Here is a 19,889-nt window from a genome sequence, read left to right on the forward strand (position 1 = left end):
GATATAAAGAAAATGAATTTATTTTAATTCCAACAAAAATGTTTTTTAAAAAAAACATTTGTAAATTTAGTTATTAAATTTATATGCATTTCATATTTATTTATATTAAGCATTTAGCATCTACACGAGATATTTATTTAAGCAAACATTGAACGATTATAGTACAACCCGGAAGATATTTTTTTATTTATTTATTTTATATACTCCCACTACACCCACAACATACCTAATTGATCCAACTCAATCACAAGTGGGTCCACGGATCAATTAATCATAAGTGGCTCCACACCAAGCCTCTTAAACAAAGATTCCACCTCAGAAGAGTACCTTTACACCACAACATTCAATAAACACACTTGAAAGCAAAAAGAAAAATTCCACTCGAAATAAACAAATGCAAGTCGATCATTAAAAAGCAGGAGTCGATTTACTCCCTTCTCATCCCCATTCTCGGCCTCCCCTCTCTCTCTCTCTATACTCTCTTTTCCTCCATTGATGTCCATTGAAGAAAGCTTAGAGAAGCTTCATCAAACACTACTATGAGATAATCCACCATCCAATCCAATCAAATACTATCATATCTCATCAAATTCAAGAAGCTAGAGCTAAGATCAAAGTTGGAGCAAAGTCTTGATCACCTTTTAAATCCTTGAGTAAGTGATCTTAGATTATTTATTTGATCATATTAATGATATGTGAGTGAGTATATGATCATGATTGAGCAAGAAAATCACCCAATTTATTTTTATGAAACTTTCGAAAATTAGGAGCTTGAAACCTTACGAATTTTGTTGTTTATTTTCTTGACTTGGCTTGAGTTATATGATGATGGATTTGAGTTTATGAGATGATCTAGATGATTAATGATGGATGAGATTGAAGCTTGAGGTTGAGAAGTGAAAAATGAAAAATGTTAGTTTGAGGAAGAAGATGATATATATGTGTTTCTATATGTGATTTTGTTATATGATGTTGATTTGAAGATTTGAGTGGGTATATGAGTTCTTGAGCATGCTATGATGTTAAGTGATGGTTTAGATTGATGATTAGAAGTGATGAAATGAGTTTTGGGATGAGTTGTTGTTGAGAATTATGATGTTATATTCAAGTTAGAGATATTATTAAGATATATAAGTTTTAAATACAAATTGGAGAATTTCGTAGGCCTACTGACCTACTGTGATCGATGGTTTGTCGATGTCTAATAGCTTTGAAAATTTTATAGAAAGTTTCTACATGAGTCTTGAGTACCCTGGTAAAATTTCAAGCTATTTCAATTTCGTTTGATATTTCTTTAAAATGCAAAACCTAAACTGCACATTACCACCGAGAATTTCAGAGAACAGGGGAAAGAGTTATTCATTTAAATATCTTCCTATGTGATCTAGCTTTCCAACTTTTTATGGTATCAACCTTATTGTGTTAGCTAGATATCCACCAAAGTTGAGCCCAGTTTGACAACGTTTACTATTTTTCAAAAATTGTAACCTTCGGTTGCACAAAACTGCCAGAAATGGCAGATCGTGGTAAAAACGTCATATCTCTCAAACCACTTGGAGCTTTCGACTCTATTTTTTTTTAAATGAAACTAGACTCGAAGAAATTTCTTTCAGTATGAGTCTCGAGTCCAGGAGATGTCGGAGTCAGAACAGTTTAAATTTTGAAGTTGAGTCAGTGTGAAAACAGAGCATATTTTAATGATGTTTGATTGTGATTCTTATGTGCCTTATGTGATTGTGTTGCCTATGTGTTTGAATTTTCACTAAATTATTTTAGTGAATTTAAATCTCTTGATTTAAATTTTAATATTTAAGGTTGGGACTATTTATTTTAAATGAGGTCCGTTATTTTATTTAATTTATTGATGGACTTTAAAAATGAAAACAAATTTTGGGATTAAACCCTCATTTTTATAATATTTCAAGGCTTTTTGAGTATGTATTTTAAATGGTTAAAATGTTTTATTTCATCTCAATGGATTTTAAAATGTTTTATTATTTATAAATGAATAATGGAATTTCTTATTTATTTACATGAAAAAAAAATGAAATGTATAGAATGTTATAAAAATGGTGCATGATTTCTTTTATGTTCATATGAACTTGTGATTTTAATGATACTAAACTTAAGGATTTTATTTCTTTCTGTTTATTGTTTACGTGATTACGTGATATTATGTGGTTAGTCACGAGGTTATGTTGGTTTTCGATTGTCTTTAATGGAACGAATTATGGATGCTAGAACCCTAAAACACTAAAAGAAAATCGAGTAAGGATATTGTTGGTGTCCTTAACTCAAGAAATTTAGTTTTCAAGTATTTATTCATTAAATTTGAAAACCCGGCGTGATGAATCAAGTATGTTTAGTACATCCATAAATACATTAAGATTAGTTTCATGAGACCTATTAAGAATAGAATTTCTTGTAGGCTTTGTGACCAGGGGAATTAGCGCTGCTTTCCCAAGACAGGTTTATATGTGATTATGATCTTCAGGCTTTGCCTAACCAGGTGGGCTTACTTTCCAAATGTACAAAGTATGATTGAGTTATTAAGCTCTAAATGTTTCAATGAAATGCAAACTGTTTATTTAATGAAATGAAAACTGTTTATCCAATAAAATGTTTATGTGCACTCTGCTCTGTTTAAGGCTCGCAATTCATGGATCGATCGAGGTTCTCTTATGGCCTAACACGCTATTTGAGAATTGTGTACACTTGTTAGTTGTTTCGGTGGGTTGATCTCCATCGGGCACTAATTCATGTAAGAGGCGTTATAAGGGTGCTTGGCTGGATGTGTTCCGGAGCATGTATCATGTAAGGCCTGCCTGGGTAGCGTCCCGAGGTCAATTCAACTTGTCTGAGTTACGTCCTCAGGGCAAGTGCAATGGGAGAAATGGATCCGTCGGTGGCTAGAGGTCCGGGATCACAGCGAGTAACAGAAAGGGAGTGTGACATGTGCGCACAAATGAAAGAAAATGTTTTAACATGCTTAGAAGTACTTCTTTCAATTTAAAACCTTCTAAGTCATGTCAAGTATGATTGGATAAACTGCTCTTTACGAAAATATGAAATGTTTCAGAAAATGCATGCCCACTAAGTACATTAGTACTTAGCCCAAAATTACTTTCAAATGTTTTCAGGTTGGCTGGCTGGTGCTGACGGGACGGAGCTGAGGCTAGAGTTAAAATTTCTATGTTAGACTTCCGCTGTAGCAATTACTCATATCAGTCTTTTGTTTTTACAACTTAAGATCTTCATGTTAAATTTCAAATGATATACATGACCGAGCTTAGACTCTTCACTACTAAATTTATGCTAATGAATGTCGGTTGTCAGAAGCATGAAACAAAACTTGTGATCCAAAGGGGCATAGCCCGAATTTCAAATCCTATTTCGGTTTTAACAAGGTTGTTCCTTGTTTATTTCTATGAATTATTCATACCTCGATCATATTTATTCCTTCAAGAATTGGGGTGTGACACTATCTCTAAAACCACAAATTCTTGAACTATGTGACCTGCAATTTTGTTGATCTATTTTTTTATGAGTATTATGTTGCGGAAAGCAATGTAGACAGTTATGGCGGTATAAGGCAGAAGTCTACAAGTTCAAGGAGACATGATTTTTTTCAAACTCAGATTTTTACTCCAAAATTAGTCGCAAGGAAAAGCTTAAGATATAAAAGTGTTGTGATTTCTTCCTTGCTCCATTCCTTCCAACGTGTTCTTCTTCTGTTTTGGGGGGTATATCATTTCTCCATTCCTTCCAACGAGTTCTTCTTTTGTTTTGAGGGCTATATTTCTTAGGATTTAATTGTTATTTTTTATTAAAATTTTAATTAGGGATATAAGGATATAATAGTACATTTAATATTATTTTTATTATTAATTTTAATGGGGGGCTATAATGAAAGAAAAGGGGGCTATGTTTAAAATCACCCCTAAAATATATATTAATCCCAGTTTGAATTTAACACTAATTAAGCGTGCAATCAAGACAATGTAGAAATCAAAGTCAACAGGGGTATAAAATCATCCTTAATTATCCTTAATTAAATAGCTAGAATGATCTCCCGTGCGATGCACGGCGAGTATCGAAATTAAACGACATCAATTACTCAATAAAATTTTGGATTTGAAAACGTAAATTTTCAACTTTGTATAAAGTGTAATGACAATTATAGTTATTAAATAATTAATAATCATTTGATAATGAAAATTGGCATTATAGTATTTTATTATAATTATAAAGTATGATGCATCATAATAAATAAATAATTCGCAAATATAAAAAGAATAATTTGAAATTATATATTTTTAATATATATACTAATTTCATCTACAAAGTTAAATTAACATTAATACAAAAAAATTATTTTAAAAAAACAGTTATAAAATGAACCAATATGTATTCCTTCACCTCTATTACATTTAAACTATTATAATTAAAAAAATATATGTAAACACAAACACATGATATTTACTTATTTTTATCTAAAAATACAAAAAAAAATTAATTAATACTATAATAGAAAAACATGTCATTAAAGAGAAAATTAACACTCATTAAAGTAGAGAGGAAAGAACAAAATACTAATATTTTAAAACTTTAAATTATCATAACTTATTCATTCTAAATTATTTTTTTTAATCAAAAGATGAAAGATAAGAGATAAATTTTGTAGTAAAGACTAAAGAGAGAGAGAGAGAAAATATATATATATATATATATATAATAACAACAATTATTAAATTACAATAAAACAATTTCGATATAATATTAATAACAACAATAATAATAGTGCAAAAAAAGGAAGAGATAAAAATATAAAAGAATAGAGAAAAAGAAATAGGAGAGAGAGAAATAATTACCATAAATTTTTTAATTACAATAACTTATTTGTTTCAAATTCATATTTTATGATTTTTATACCAAATTAAAGATATTGTCATTATCTTTAATTTAAGATACATATAGAATATCTTTCCATATATCAATTTTAATTTTTTTTAAGAAAATCACTAAAGTATGAAAGAGAGAGTAGAAGAGAGAGAAATTGTATGAAAAAAATAGTAAAAAAATTCATAGTGGAATGAAAGAGAAAAATTGGCGGAAACAAAGAGACTGGTGTTTCATATATATATATATATATATATATATATAGGGAGAGGTTCAAGAAAGAACCATAAATAAAAGAAGACCGGAGAACCATTTTCAGCCATTCGATCATCAAGATCTACGGTGGATGCATCATCTTGTTGGATGAATACAGATCCTGAGTTCGAATCGTGAAGGGAGCATTTTTTTTAATTTTTTAGTGCATTAATTTTAACAGCGAATGCATTAATTTTTACAGTGGATGCATTAGATTTGATGGTTCTCCCGTTCTCACAAATAATGTAGTTCTCTCTAGAACCACACCCTATATATATATATATATATATATATATAGGGAGAGGTTCAGGAAAGAACCATAAATAAAAGAAGACCGGAGAACCATTTTCAACCATTCGATCATCAAGATCTACGGTGGATGCATCATCTTGTTGGATGAATGCAGATCCTGGGTTCGAATCCTGAAGGGAGCATTTTTTTTTATTTTTTTGAGTGCATTAATTTTAACAGCGGATGCATTAATTTTTACAGTGAATGCATTAGATTTGATGGTTCTCCCGTTCTCACAAATAATGTAGTTCTCTCTAGAACCACACCCTATATATATATATATATATATATAGATATGTAGATTTTGATGTCTTAACTTCCGCTGAAAGAAATAAGAAAAGAAATGGGAGAAAATGAATTAAGCAGACAGGAGGGGAGGGGCATAATTGTGAATACGAATTGTGACGACGGTGAGAAAATGCGAAAAAGCTTTAATTTAGTTATTGAAAAAATGAATCTTCCATTGCACACCTCCTTCGAGTAAGAGTCGACCGTTTTTCTTGCCTGAAACACATTTATGAAGCCCAAAGCTTGAGAGCATAGTTGAGTTTAGAGAGAAGATGTTTTACTCGCAGTTGCTGCTGTCGAAGAAGGGCGCGTTGGGCATCATTTGGATGGCCGCTCATTGCCACAAACGCCTTAAGAAGAATCAAGTCCAGCAAACCGACATTCCTTCTTCTGTGGGTCTGTCTCTCTCTCTCTTCATGTTTTATTAGAATGTTAGTGAGAAAGGTATTGTTTGTTTGTTTGATTTTTATTTTATTTTGTTTTATGTTTTTCTCCCCGCGCGGTAGTGATATGATCTTCTTCCAGTCTAGGTTGCGGTTGATTTTCTGTGATTTTTACTAGTGTGGGTTTAAAATGTTAAGTTGGGCGCCCCCTGTCATTAAAAAGAGTAGGTAGTTGTTTAGGCAATTGGTGGTTTTAAGCATAAACAATGATTACAAGTATGTGTGTGTGTGTGTCTTTCACTAGTGTAATTGCAGCAAATGTTCTATGGGCTTTTGCAGCATGTGTTGATGCAGCGCATGCATACATTTGTTTTGTGCCTTTTCTAGCTGAGCATTCAAGATGACAAATACAGCTTCTACTCCTGGTTTAAGAAGGGGTGGTTGTGGTTATTGGCTTATTGTTTTGATAAAAGAAAATGATGTATTATGGTTTAGAAAAGAAAGTTGAATAATTGTGTATATTCTTGAATTTTCAATTTTCCTTTCCTTACTTTGCATAGAAGTTGAGGAGCAGAAGATGTTTAACTGCCCTAATATTCTTTATCTGATGAGTGTCTAATGTTTCGTATGAAAATACAATTTCTATGTTTTGTCCATGTATTTGTCTACCATTATTCTCAAAGTTCATTTTGCTGGGTTTCATAGATACAAAAAAAAGGTGAATTGAAGTTTTCTTCTTCTAGTTGCTTAACTTTTTATAAGATTTGATGCATCTAACCTATTTTACTACAATTGTCTTCTTCAGATAAGATCATGGATGATGAAGTTCCGGTAGTCACTCATAGAATTTTAGCCTTCCTTCTTCTAGGCATCGTGAGAATTTACTCGAAGAAAGTTGAGTATCTATTTGATGACTGCCATGAAATTCTGAACAGACTATGTAGCGTTAAGACCAGGAAAACTGCACGAGCAGGCATAGGTGTCTCTAACTCTCAGAGGCATTATCACTCTATTACTCTACCCAAGAGATTTGAACTTGATACATTTGATCTAGGTCTAGGTTTAGATCGAGATGCAATGGGGTGAGCTTCATATTCTCATGGCATTGCTTTATATAAGCTGTATGTTTATGTGGGCATCTGCAACTTTATATTTAACTATTTCTTCTTGGTGTGTATGCTTATGCAGTTGGAATGTAAGATCACGTGAACAAGAGACACGTGCTGGTATTTTGTTTTTGATATTGCTACAATGGTTTTATGCATGTGTTTTGGCATAACTTGGCATGTACTAATTTCAGATGGGCGCAAAAAAGACTATCGTAGATGTGGCTCAATTTGCAAGGTGTGTATTTTTAGTTTTGCTCTTTTTCCTTTTGTCCCTTTACTTCCTGTGGAAGTGAAGCAGCAATATCACATAGAAATTTTTTATTACTGTCATTTTCACTGCAAACAATGAATTAGTTGTAGCAATTCAACATGAAAGTAGAAAATATTACTGTGGATGTATTCATCAAATAGGGAAGTTCATGGCTTCAAACAAGTTACTAATGTTAGATTCAATCTTGTTCCAAATTGTTTTGTTGTATAGTTCTTGAAATGCTAATAATGAAGATGTTGCCATCTTTTATCACCTAGATAAATCTATGTATGAAAACTCATTAACTTACAACTGGCAGGCTGCTCAATCGTATCTTGGTACATTCTTAATTGTATTTGCCATTCATCTCAAGTTCTTGGGGGGGGGGGGATTTTGTTCTGTAAAGAAACTGTGATTGCCTCTTTTACTTTTTTACTTCCCTACGCTTAATGAATTGATTCAGTGTCTTTTTATTATGAAATGTTGTGGCTGACAGTCTTCCGGCAATTTTTTAACAGGCTATTGTTCCAATTTCTTGCACACCACCTCGAGAGTACGTATGCAAGATCTGTTACTTATACATACATACACATATATATGCGAAAACCTAGTAACATACTTTATCTGTTGACTATTGAACCAACATGGTGCAGTGTGTTTGAAGCCTATCAGGAACAGGACTTGTTGGTTAAGCCATCCAGTAATGCGACCATTTCTTTAGCTGGTGTGGAGGAACTCCGTCGAACACGTCGTTCTTTAGAAGATTGTATTGATCTTGTTCAGTTGGATGAGACTGAAAATGAACAAATGCATAATAAGCTACCCAACAGGGATTGGAGGAATTGTCCAATAAATGAGGCTGATTCTGATTCTGATTCTGCTGTGCGTCTATCAAATACTAATAGACATCCTTCTTTACCAAGTTCAGGTCTTGAACTCATGGTGTTAGATGAAGCTGAAAATGAGCAACTGAACAATAGGCCATCTCATGATAAGGCCAATCCAAATTTCAGGGGGCGGATTCAAGAAGAACAAATGCATGATAATCTATCTGACAATGATCTGAGGATTAATATCCAAGGGTCGACCAACAATATGGAGTCTGATTTTGTTTTACGTCTATCCAATAATGCAATTCTTTCGTTACCAAGTTTAGAGATGCTTCGTGGAACTGTGTTTACTTTGGAAGATCGTCTTGAACCAATGGTGTTGGATGAAGCTGAAAAGGAGCAACTCTATGTTAGGCCATCTAATAAAATTACAAGTTCAAATTTCCTGGGGCCAATTCAAGATGTGGAGTTGAACTCTGTTATGAACCAATCTCATGAAGGAACCGATCCTGTAGAAAACTTGGAAATGCTTCATGAAGGCAATTTCTCTTTGGAGCATTTATCCACTTTCAACTTATTGAAATCGGCTGAAAAGAGAGATGGGCATGATAAGCCAACCCATGAAGAGCATGAAGTTGAAGAGAAGCACATGGACCATCTGCTTACTCAGACTCGGTCGAGTTTTCAAGAGGGTTTAGACCAAGTTTTTAGTGAAGCAGTTGATAATGCAGGGAAAGTGGGTCCGGAACTAGAGGTGATTCCCCTGGAAAGCGTAAAATGCCAGAAACCAGAAAATGTTCATGTGTCTATTCAAAATCCTCACTCAAAGCTTCCAGGTAATTTCTGTTGCATCTACATTTAAAACAATATTCTTCTCTTACAGATGCTCAATTTGTTTTTGAATAATAAGTATTATACTGTGACATTTTCCCCTTCCTCTGTGGTGGCGTATGCTTGACATAATTTCACTAAAGACTAGTATGGTAGTCATCTAACCACTCAGGCACTTGTTTACTATGATTCTGTTTGTTGAGGTGGGGAAATTGCATGATTTTGTTGGTGCAATCAACTTGCAGATTTGGCACTTATCAAATTTAGTACACTAGGTTTGGTCTTCTTTTAGGGTAATGAGAACTAATGTTTGACTCTCAGAAGGCATCTCATTGTTTCTTAAAATATTTTAAGAAGTCGAATCCTTGATTTGTTATCTATATATTTCAGTTATTCTGTATATTGATATATAAAGCATATCAGAGTCAATTATTTCAATGAAAACATCTCATTTATTGAGTCATTGAGTCTTCATATCAACGTTCTAGCAGGCCATAAGTTACAAATAAGGATCTCTCTTTGAGAAAAGGGAAAAGCTAGAAAGAACAAGAAAAAGTAATCGAATATCACACTCTGACTACATTACACTTCCCATTGTTGTGTGCCAATGTACTCTTGGTCTTTCTGATGACACTCCCTGAATCTGACTGATATATTATTCCATGCCTATTAAGAACTCCATGACATTTCTGGCATGATAAAGTTTCTGGTTGTAATTTGTATCATGAGTGACTTGTATTCGTGTTTCATTTGTATAGCAGCAGATGTTGGCCCCATGGAAGTTGCAGCTATTCAGACTCCTGGCAGAAAGGAGCGTGCAATGATTCTTAAAAAGCGGAAGGCATTGGTGGATGTGGCCACAGTGGTGCCAAATAAGTATGTGATTGATTTTTTCTCAAGTCGGTATTTTGACTCTTTGGGATTACTGTCATACAACATATATCATATGTGTAAGTGTAAGAAGAGTCTTTGTTGACTTGGTGGCTCTTAATTAACATGAATTTCTTGAAGTCGTAAAAATTTGATGTGTGTATATCATCAATTCATCTTGAAGGATATTGAAGAGCTGGATAGAAGAAGATCCGATTGACCTAAAACGACAAAGAAAGGAAATTCCTCGTACTCGGTTACAAGCCTGGAGAACTCATAAACATTGCCATGCACCTAGTAGTTTCCTTGAGCCTTCGATTCCTGGTGAGTATACTCATAGTCATCTAGGATTCAGCTTCAGCAAGTAAAAGATTTTCTGCCACCTTGAATATTGTTTTCTTTCCTACTCAGGTGTCTCAGTAAATCTATGTTATAATGGCTGCTGGGAAAGTTCTGCACCTGAAACTATATCTGCCGAACCATCTGTTGGCCAAGATGGTCTCCAAGCTTCTACCGGGCATGGTGCTCAAGAACATATCCAAGAAGACATCAGATATCCTATTACAGAAGAGTCTCCCCGACAAACTCCAGTTGTCAGTTCTCCACTTGCAGACAAACCGAGTGGGCAAATTTCTGATGTCACTTCCCTGGTTTTAGAAAAGCCTTCCGGACAAGCTCCAGCTGTCAGATCTCCTGTTGCAGAAAATTGTCCTGACCAAATTCCGATTGCTCCTGGAACACCCGTTGCTTATTTGAACTCATTAAGATCACATGAAGCTGAAACAGTCGCTGATTCAGACATCTTGGAACCTTCCTCGTCACTTGAAAGTATAGAGACGACATTTTCAAACAAACAACTTGGACTGGATTATTTGCTTCAGGAGGTAGTAGTTTATTCTGTACCATGGTCTGCATTCTGGTGCCTGATCTTATATAGACTTTAATTTTGGTTGTTGAATTTAAATGCAAAACAATACTCGGCAGTGTAGTGTATATATCGATTGATGGCTAAACTGTTTCTTATCAGGAAACGAGCTCATACAAAGGTGATAGCTTGGAGAAAGGTAATTAGTTGCTCAACTTTTATTTTGTTCACTAGTTTGATAGCAAAATTCTTGTACTTCGATTGTTTAACTTCACATTTTGCCAACTTTGTCTTTCCAGATGCATTCACTGCTAGAACAAGGTATACCTAACTTACATTTCTGTCTGGCAAAGTTGATACCGTCAAACAGTCGCTAGGAAGTTCTGATGAATTCTCTCTATGCAGAATAATTGGAAGTTATCTCGGTAGGAAGATCCTGCATAAAAAGATACGGACAGATGAAGAAGTATTGAGCTTGTCGCGTTTATTGGCAGGGAAAACAAAGAAAGAAAGCACGATCATGTTCTACGAGATATTGGTAATTCTTTGGTCTATTCAAGTATTATATTTGTATAGCTATATTTAGTATTAATCTATGCCCGTAAACTTGAAGGTTCTGAAAACGCGAGACTGCATAGATGTGCAACAGGAGAGTGCTTACCGCGATATCCTTGTGCGCGAGACCCCCAAACTGAGGCAGTATTTCGAATGAGCATGGAGTAGTTGAAGCATTTAGATGTAAATATTGTAGAGAGAGAGATGTAGCTTTAGCAAAACTAGGAGCTTAGAACTATTTCCATGAGGCAACGGCTTTTGCCGACTCCTTCCTTCTGTTATGTAACTTAAAAGGTTCAATATTATGTGTTTAAGATTGCCATGCTCTCCTTATGCGTGTATTCTGCAGCTCTTCCGTAATCCACACTTATTCTTTTAGAGAGAGAGAGAGAACTTCAGCCACTTTGAAACAAAACTTGCATAATTACTGCTTAAACACTCACATAAATTCCCATCCTTACAACATATGGATAAGTGGATACAAGAAGTTTCCCTACACAATAGAGTGATTGTCATGCAGAATTACATTGAGAGAGCAAAAACGAAACCCCTCTGCAGAGTGAACATGCAAATCAATCACCTGAAGATGGAGAATTACGTTTCTACTGAGAGCCAAAAAGAAGCTCCTCTGCAGAGCAAACATGGTAAATCAATCGCTTGAAGATCCATCGTCATCTTCGCGCTCTCTAACAACCCTCTCCAGAAACTTCTTCCTCACCCCGTCAAGAACAGCATCTCTCGATTGCTCTCCACCATGCCCGTCATTGAGCACGGGATCCGACTGACATAGAACTAAGGCTACACCTAAAGATAGATAATGTTCAACAAAATCCATTATGCATGTCAAATGCTGCAATCAAGAATATATACATATAAAATCTTGCCCATTGGCATGTAATGTAATCATAAAAGGGGTTACTCAGCATAGAATGACTAGGATTAGAATGGCTGGCATACTTATAAATTGAATGGACAACTACGTCACAGAATATAATTTGCTCAAGAGTAAACTTTTGGGAAGTGATTGCTCACACCCTACTGGGGCATCCAAAGCAATATCCTTGTTACTAATTTTCTTCACTTTTACATTTTTTCATTTGTACTAAGGCAGTCTTCGTGTACAGTTTTTATTTCTAGATGTTGTTTCGAAAAACTGAGATGTCCAGCTGCAGTTATCTCATGTCAAAATGATGCTACATGCAAGATAAACTGCTAAAATTGTGGGGAACGAAACTCATATGTACCACAACGAAAGATGACTAACAAGTAAACCATAACTCAGTGTCGGTAAGAGATGACATACTTTCAGAAGTGCACCTCCGCCCAAAACTGTGTATCCCCGTGTGAGTTGCCTTAACAGCACTATTATTGTACACCAGAACAGTGGGAAGATTACGATCAGGATAGTTGGGAATGCACTCTGTTGATATAATTTTTACGAACTTTGTTGCAGGGTATCTTTTCGCCAAATCTTCAAGACATTGCAAAAGCACCCTGCACTCTGGGAATCTGTATAAAAGCACTCAGGAATAAGAAAATCTGCGCTATGAACACTCAATCAAGACACGAGTATTACTGCTGTCAACAAGAAGTACTAATTACCCATCTTTGTAGAGCAACACAACAACCCAAACGTCTTGAGGAGCTTGTGAAACTTCACGGACAAAATCAGATCCTGAAATTGGAATCACTGAACCAAACTTTGCTATCTTAGCTGCTTCCCTCATCTCAACCAACCTTTTCTTCCTATCACAATCAAAATGAAAGAACATTTATAGCTACTGACAAAAATAATAAGAGCTAAGTATGTAGTTATATCCCTCTCAGTTATACTGTCTTATAAATGAATTGAAACACAAATTTATTGTATCCGTACAATAACAGGCGAAAAGCTAACACAAATTTACTGTATTTACCCCGGTGGAAGAAATTGTTATTGGCAAAATTATAGTGTAAAGGTGTTCTTATGAAGGTATTGTTTTTTCTTTAGAAGGCACTTTGTAACAAAGTTTCTACAAAAAATAATTTGGTGAAAAAGGTGACTGCAATCGATGATCAGGAAAAAGATTGTATTTTATGCTTGTTGTGGCGCGTTTCGAATTTGATAAAATGGTAAAAATCGAGCATAAAATTGAAAAGAACTTAAATTTGAATAGCTTTGAATGTATATAGTTTACATTTTGAGTAGGTGAATAATGAAATTTCTAGATTAACTCCTTCTAAATCAGTTACCCACAAATCCAATCACAAACAGACATTGATGTTCTATATCAGCGAATTTCGGAGATGCATTCAATACCTGTACTCCTCGAGGAAGCGATCATCGTCGAGATCATCTTCGAGATCTTCAAGCTCCTCCTCGGTTTTGCCGTCGATCCAGGTCCTATTCTTGGGCTTGGAATCCTCGTCCTCGGCCGGGGTGAAAGACGGCGGCTTGAATACCGGCGCCTTCTCCGGCAGATTTCCGAGTTTCCTCTGAATATCGTCCCATTGCGTGGAAGCCCCTTCCAAATCCTTGTACACGAAATGGTAATCCGCCATTGATGTGGATCTTCGCAGCTCCCCCGCCCACTTTATTCAGCAGTTGTATAAGATTTTAATTTTCTTTACCACCTCACCTGAGTCTGAGTGTGGCCCAATCTTTTTAAATGCCCCAAATTTTCGAAACCACTACATAACTCCATCCGTTATGTATATTTTTTTCAAAGCGTTCCACGAGTTTTGATGTATTTTTAAATATAGAATAATTAGTTAAAAAAATAAAATTTTTTAATTATCTATTTTATCACTTTATAACCTATGCACTTTTATTTTAGGGTAAATATCATATTAAACCTTGAACTGTTCCCGCTTTATCAAAAATATCCTGGAAGTTTTGAAATGCTCTCTAAACCCTCAAAGTATCAGCATTTTATCAAATATATCTCACGTCTATTTTCCGGTCACCAGAAACATGACGTGGCTCGCCGGATGACACAGTGTAATTTAAATTCTATTTTTGTAAAATCCATGTCATTTTATATTCTATTTTTTTTAAATCGATCTCATCCATACTCTCTTCCTCTCTCTCTGCGTTTCCTCTACCCCTCTCTCTACTGTCTCTCTCTTTTCTCCGGTGAGTGTCGTCGGTTTTCGCTGCCTCCGGCGCGGCGAGGCCAGCTCATCTTCTTCCCTTCCTCTTTCTTTCCTCTCTTTCCTACATCTAATTCCCCAAATTCTAAAATCCATTTCCTAGGTTTCGATGTAGAATTAAAAGGAATTGAAATTAAAACCTTTCTTCCTTTCCCGGCTGGAAGAAGAGCCAGCAACGGAGTCTTCAGACGCGTAGCAGTCGGCGGCGACGGAGCCAGCAGAGGGGTGGTCGGGGGTGTCCGCCGGAGAGTCATGAGCAGCGCCGCTTACTGGCGTGGCGCTCCCGCCGCCGCCACCCATGTAATGGGTCAAATTACCCATACTAGCGCTCTTCCGAATCGAACATCAGTCAATCGGACCCCAAAAAGCTTCACTCCTCGATTCGGACACGTGCGGGAATTGTGCCCGTTGTGGCTGCAATACGAGCACCTCCTCGTCATTGCCGCAGCAGCAATCAAATTGAAGCAGGCTGAGTTCGGTTGAGTTTTAAATTTTTTTTACAAGATTCTAGAGAACATGGGATTTGTTGTTTTGGGGTTGTGTTTTTTTTTATGTTTACGTTGGTTTTGGTGCCTAAACTGAAGCTCTGGTGTGTGTGGATACAGATATAGATATAGAGAGAGAAAGTCTCATCCGAAGACGAGAGTCTTAAATCCAATTCCTAGGTTTTTGATGTAGAATTTGGGGAATTAGATGTAGGAAAGAAATGGAAGAAAGAGAAAAGGAAGAAGAAGAGCCGACCTCGCCGGCGTCGAAGGCGGCGAAAATCGGCGACACTCACCGGAGAAAAAAGAGAGAGAGAGAGAGACGGTAGAGAGAGGGGAAGAGGAAACGCAGAGAGAAAGGGGAAGAGAGTATGGATGACATGGATTTAAAAAATAGAATATAAAATTACATGGATTTTAAAAAAATAGTATTTAAATTACACTGTGTCATCCGGCGAGCCACGTCACGTTTCTGGTGACCGAAAAATAGATGTGGGATATATTTGATAAAACCCTGATACTTTGAGGGTTTAGAGAGCGTTTCAAAACTTCGAGGGTATTTTTGATAAAGCGAAAATAGTTTAAGGTTTAATATGATATTTACCATTTATTTTATCACTTTTCTACTTTATTACTTACACACTAATCTACAACTACTTAATTTACGTGTAAAAAATAAATGCATCAAGATTCGTGGGACGAAGGGAGTACTATATCATTATTAAAAAAGTTGAGGGGTTCTTATTAAAAATAATTACTTAATTAAACTTTTTATATTATTTTTTTTAAACGAACTTTTTATATATCTTAAATTAAGTACTCCATCTGTCTCACGAATTTTGACACATTTCCAAATAAGGTAATAATTATTATCTTCTCTATCCTATTTTATCACATTTATTACCTTATCTCTCCTACTTTATCACTTTTATACTTTATTAATTACACACTTAAAACACTAATCTACAACTCCTTAATTCTCGTGCCGAAACCAAACGTGTCAAGATTTGTGGGATGGAGGGAGTATAATCTAGACTTAATATATAAAACTAGCTTATTTCTTATACTCCCTCCGTCCACAATTTAATGCTCTATTATGCTTTTGTACTCTTTTACTCTTCTTCTTTTCCTATATTTACTATCATTTGTCACCAATGGACCTACCTTAAAACACCTTTATCATTTTTATATTCTATATTTACTACACGTTATCACTAGTGTACCCACTCACAACACCTTTATCAACTATCTTTATCACATTAGTCAACTACCCTTATATTTCATCTACATCATCTTTTTCAGCTTTCTTAGTCTCCATGTCCACACCCAAATAGGGCATTAAATCATGGACGGAGAGAGTAGTAAATTAAAACTTTACCCACTCAAACAAAAAATTTAAATAATAATTAGTTTTTGTGTTAAATGCCCCTAAAATTAAAATTAAAAAAATTACCCACAAATAGACTACACATTTTCAAAAAAAAATATCACAACGAATCTCCTCTCTCTCTCATCTCTCTTTCTCTTTTATCTCTCTCCACTCTCTTTCTCTGTACGCACTCTCCTCTTTCTCACACAATCTCTCTTTCTCTCCTCTCTTTCTTTTCTCTCTCTGCACGCACGCTCTCTCCCTCTTCTCGCTCTCTCTCATCGCGCGCACACACACAGGGAGACAAAAATGGAACCATGAAAGGTAAGATCGAGTAGATCGAAGGCGAACAATGCAGCGGCCTGCAAGAAGCACCCCAAGCACAGGCAATCTCTCAAAGTTTGCTCTATCTGTCTACGCGAGAAGCTCTCATAGCTCTCCAATTGCGATAGATCGCAAATCTCTCTTCTCTCTCTTCCTACGTCTCTTCTCTCTCCTCCACGAATGCCTCGCCTGCGCAGGAAACCATCGCTTTTTTTAGGAAAAGTAGATCCATGGCGCTGGTGGTGCCGCAGAGACGAAAACAAGAGCCGATCAAAATGATAAGGACATTCAGATTGTTAAAGGAGGGTTTTAGTCCAAATTTTTTGTTTTTACCCAGACTAGTTGTGCCCGCGCGCGGAATCATACATATTATTTCTTCCGTTTTAATTCAATACACCATTTTTTATTATTTTGATATTTTAATTTAATAAGTTACTTTTTCTAAAATGAAAAATTATCACATAACAAACACCCTTACTCAACTCATTATTCATATAAAATATTATTATGACCCATAATAATTGTCTCTCTTTTTACTTAAAAAAATATTTTTATTTTCTATACTACTTTTTTTGATAAATGTACCTTCAAAAACATATTTTTTCTCACTCATATTTTACTATAAACTAATTAGTTTCTTAGCATCTGTGTGCAATCTCGGTGACCTATTAAATTGGGATGGATGAAGTATTTTTTTATACATAAATTTAAAAATAATTTAATTTTTATTACAACTTAATATTTATAATTTGTATTTAGTCACATTTACAATATAATCTTTTATTATTAATTAATTTTCATGAAAATAATTATTTTTTTGAGGAATAATTATAAATCTTATATAGAGAATAATAAATTTGGTTGCATACAAATTTCAAAGAAAAACCATTCTTCGACTTTTTCATTCTATATTTATGTTGTGTGTTATTTGAAAAGGTGTATAAATATTCTTTATACACGCACATTTTTTATTATAAGAAAAAAAATCATATTATATTGTTGACTTTATATCTATTAATGATATAACAAAAATATTAACACATTACTAATAATTTATCCCTTGACACCTAATTACTTTTAAAATAAAACATTTGCATGGTTATTTAGGTAAAAAGAAAATGATTTAAGAGTAATTAATTATAACTAATTTCTACAATATCTTTTGTTAAAAAATAACTTATCATTTGTGTATATATATTTTTTAAAACAAACATCCAAAGGGTGAGAGAATAGACACAGACTCCCAAAGTGATTTCAAATTAATTGTCCAAACTAAATTTTCATTAAAAAAAATACATTTTCTAAACTAAATAATAAATTTAAATCAATACAAAAACTTAATTACTAATGACACACTATTTACTTATAATAAATTAGGAATATTAAATTTACTGTCTATTAAATAAGTGAAAATTAAAGTACACAACTTGAAATTTTAATTTTTTTTGGAGCCATCAGTAAATTAAATAAAATTAATAGCCCCAACTTAACAATATTGAGCCCATAAAACTTTAAACTACATTAATGATAAAAGTTCAATTTAAATACCCCAAATTAAATATTCATAGATTAAACATAACGTGCAAAAACAAAAATTTTAAAAAATAAAAACTAATAAAAATGAATACAAACAATATATTAAAAAGGAAAATAGTGGAAGGGAGGTTTTCTATACTACCCAACTCCTCCAAAATACATTTCAAAACTACCCACTTTTTTGAGCTAATTTAGTCCATGACCATTTCATTTGTTTATTATTATTTGAGTTGCTACCTTTGTTGTGTACTGTCAGACAAGTACACCAATTATTGGTTATTGGTAGTTTGAGTGATATTGTTTTCCGTGTTTTGTCCACTGATTGGAAAATGTTGTGACATGTATCTTTGCGCATTTAATTATTTCTTTGCGGAAATTTAGTGCGCATAGTCCATATCGATGCGCATGAATTTTCTTTGCGGAAATTTAGTAATTATTTCTTTGCGGAAATTATTTCTTTGCGGAAAGTCCATATCGATGCGCATAGTCCATATCGATGCGCATAGTTAATTATTTCTTTGCGAAAATTTAGTGCGCATTTAATTAGATCTATGCGCATGAATTTTCTTTTCCTTGCCTAAATCGATGCGCACACTTCTTTGCGCATAGAATTATATGCGCAATTTTAATTTTTATTCTGTTTCACGTGAAAATATGGTATAGCTGTAAGGGTAATGGTAGATTTCATGTGAACGATTTGTCAACATCAAGAAGGTACACTTAGTTCACGGGAAATTATTTCATACGATGAAGGTACACTTAGTTCACGAGAAATTATTTGATGCGATGATATTTGGTTTGTTGGTTTGTTTGTGGGCAGGGAACACAAATAATTGTGAAACCTTGTAAATGAACAAAAAAAATGTCGTGGAGAGCTGGAGAACTCACAAATTGAAAGTTTCTTTGCCCCAGGATCTAGGAACTGAAGCGACCTACAAGAGGTTCATATTTCTCATATGTAGATTATTATGTAATATTTAATTGCTACATTATGCGATATTTTTTATTTTGTTGAGGATAATTATGAAATGAAACTTAGTTTAGATTTATTAATTATTATTATGCATCTATGTATGCGTAATACATTATGTTGCTAAATTATTTTTTTTAGATGTAAAAAATTTGGTGTATCGTAGATGATAGTTTGTATTATGTGATATATCATCATGAAAAATTTGTTGTTTAATATTTCGGATGTTGATGTTGATTGTTTTATTATTTGGTGGATAATATCCTCATGAAAAATTTGGTGTTTAATATTGTCATGAAAAATTTGGTGTATAATATTTCGGATGTTTATGTGATATACCCTCATGAAGGCGAAAATTTATTATTGAGTTATAATGGTATTTGTCGTTGTCTCTTCGTAGATGGCGGAGTGGAAGAATATTATCTTAAATTATGGAGGATATTAGAATGATAATCTTTATAATGGTGGCAGTGCTACCTTTTGCTATGTTCGAGCCGATAATATAAATATTCTAGAGTTGCGGCAAAGTATTAATTATTATTTGGTGGCAAACTCCTTGAATCCAAACTATGATCTTTATTATTTGTCAAGAACTCGCAGTGGTCGGCTGATTCGTTCCTTGTTAATTAATGATGATCAACTTCGGG

The 19,889-nt window shown here is 34.3% G+C and overlaps 2 protein-coding genes and 1 long non-coding RNA gene across 5 annotated transcripts; 2 read left to right on the forward strand and 1 right to left on the reverse strand.

Moving 5' to 3' along the window:
- Nucleotides 1-321: 321 nt before the first annotated feature.
- LOC130987448 (uncharacterized) lies at nt 322-3,351 on the forward strand. The gene is made up of 3 exons (XR_009089744.1): nt 322-653; nt 2,429-2,509; nt 3,141-3,351. It is a non-coding gene; the product is annotated as an uncharacterized LOC130987448 (long non-coding RNA).
- A 2,425-nt stretch (nt 3,352-5,776) lies between these two features.
- LOC130987406 (sister chromatid cohesion 1 protein 2-like) lies at nt 5,777-11,759 on the forward strand. Of its 3 annotated transcripts, none has more exons than XM_057910930.1 (13): nt 5,777-6,129; nt 6,922-7,198; nt 7,305-7,342; nt 7,417-7,460; nt 7,994-8,028; nt 8,129-9,141; nt 9,898-10,012; nt 10,191-10,330; nt 10,418-10,890; nt 11,034-11,070; nt 11,171-11,192; nt 11,277-11,409; nt 11,485-11,759. In XM_057910930.1, exons 1-13 carry the CDS (start codon nt 6,006-6,008, stop codon nt 11,581-11,583), a joined length of 2,550 nt encoding a protein of 849 aa, XP_057766913.1. In that variant the 5' UTR covers nt 5,777-6,005; the 3' UTR covers nt 11,584-11,759. The 3 variants fall into 3 exon arrangements, with proteins under 3 accessions (XP_057766913.1, XP_057766912.1, XP_057766914.1); XM_057910929.1 differs by having other exon boundaries at nt 5,811-6,129; nt 9,895-10,012; XM_057910931.1 differs by having other exon boundaries at nt 5,874-6,129; nt 9,901-10,012.
- A 70-nt stretch (nt 11,760-11,829) lies between these two features.
- LOC130987432 (uncharacterized) lies at nt 11,830-14,130 on the reverse strand. The gene is made up of 4 exons (XM_057910973.1): nt 13,726-14,130; nt 13,029-13,172; nt 12,730-12,935; nt 11,830-12,230 (listed from the first exon to the last, which is right to left on the reverse strand). The coding sequence occupies exons 1-4, from the start codon at nt 13,965-13,967 to the stop codon at nt 12,076-12,078; spliced, it is 747 nt and encodes a 248-aa protein (XP_057766956.1). The 5' UTR covers nt 13,968-14,130; the 3' UTR covers nt 11,830-12,075.
- Nucleotides 14,131-19,889: the final 5,759 nt, after the last annotated feature.

The sequence above is a fragment of the Salvia miltiorrhiza genome, chromosome 6 (genome assembly GCF_028751815.1).
Source record: "Salvia miltiorrhiza cultivar Shanhuang (shh) chromosome 6, IMPLAD_Smil_shh, whole genome shotgun sequence".
Taxonomy (NCBI): Eukaryota; Viridiplantae; Streptophyta; class Magnoliopsida; order Lamiales; family Lamiaceae; genus Salvia; species Salvia miltiorrhiza.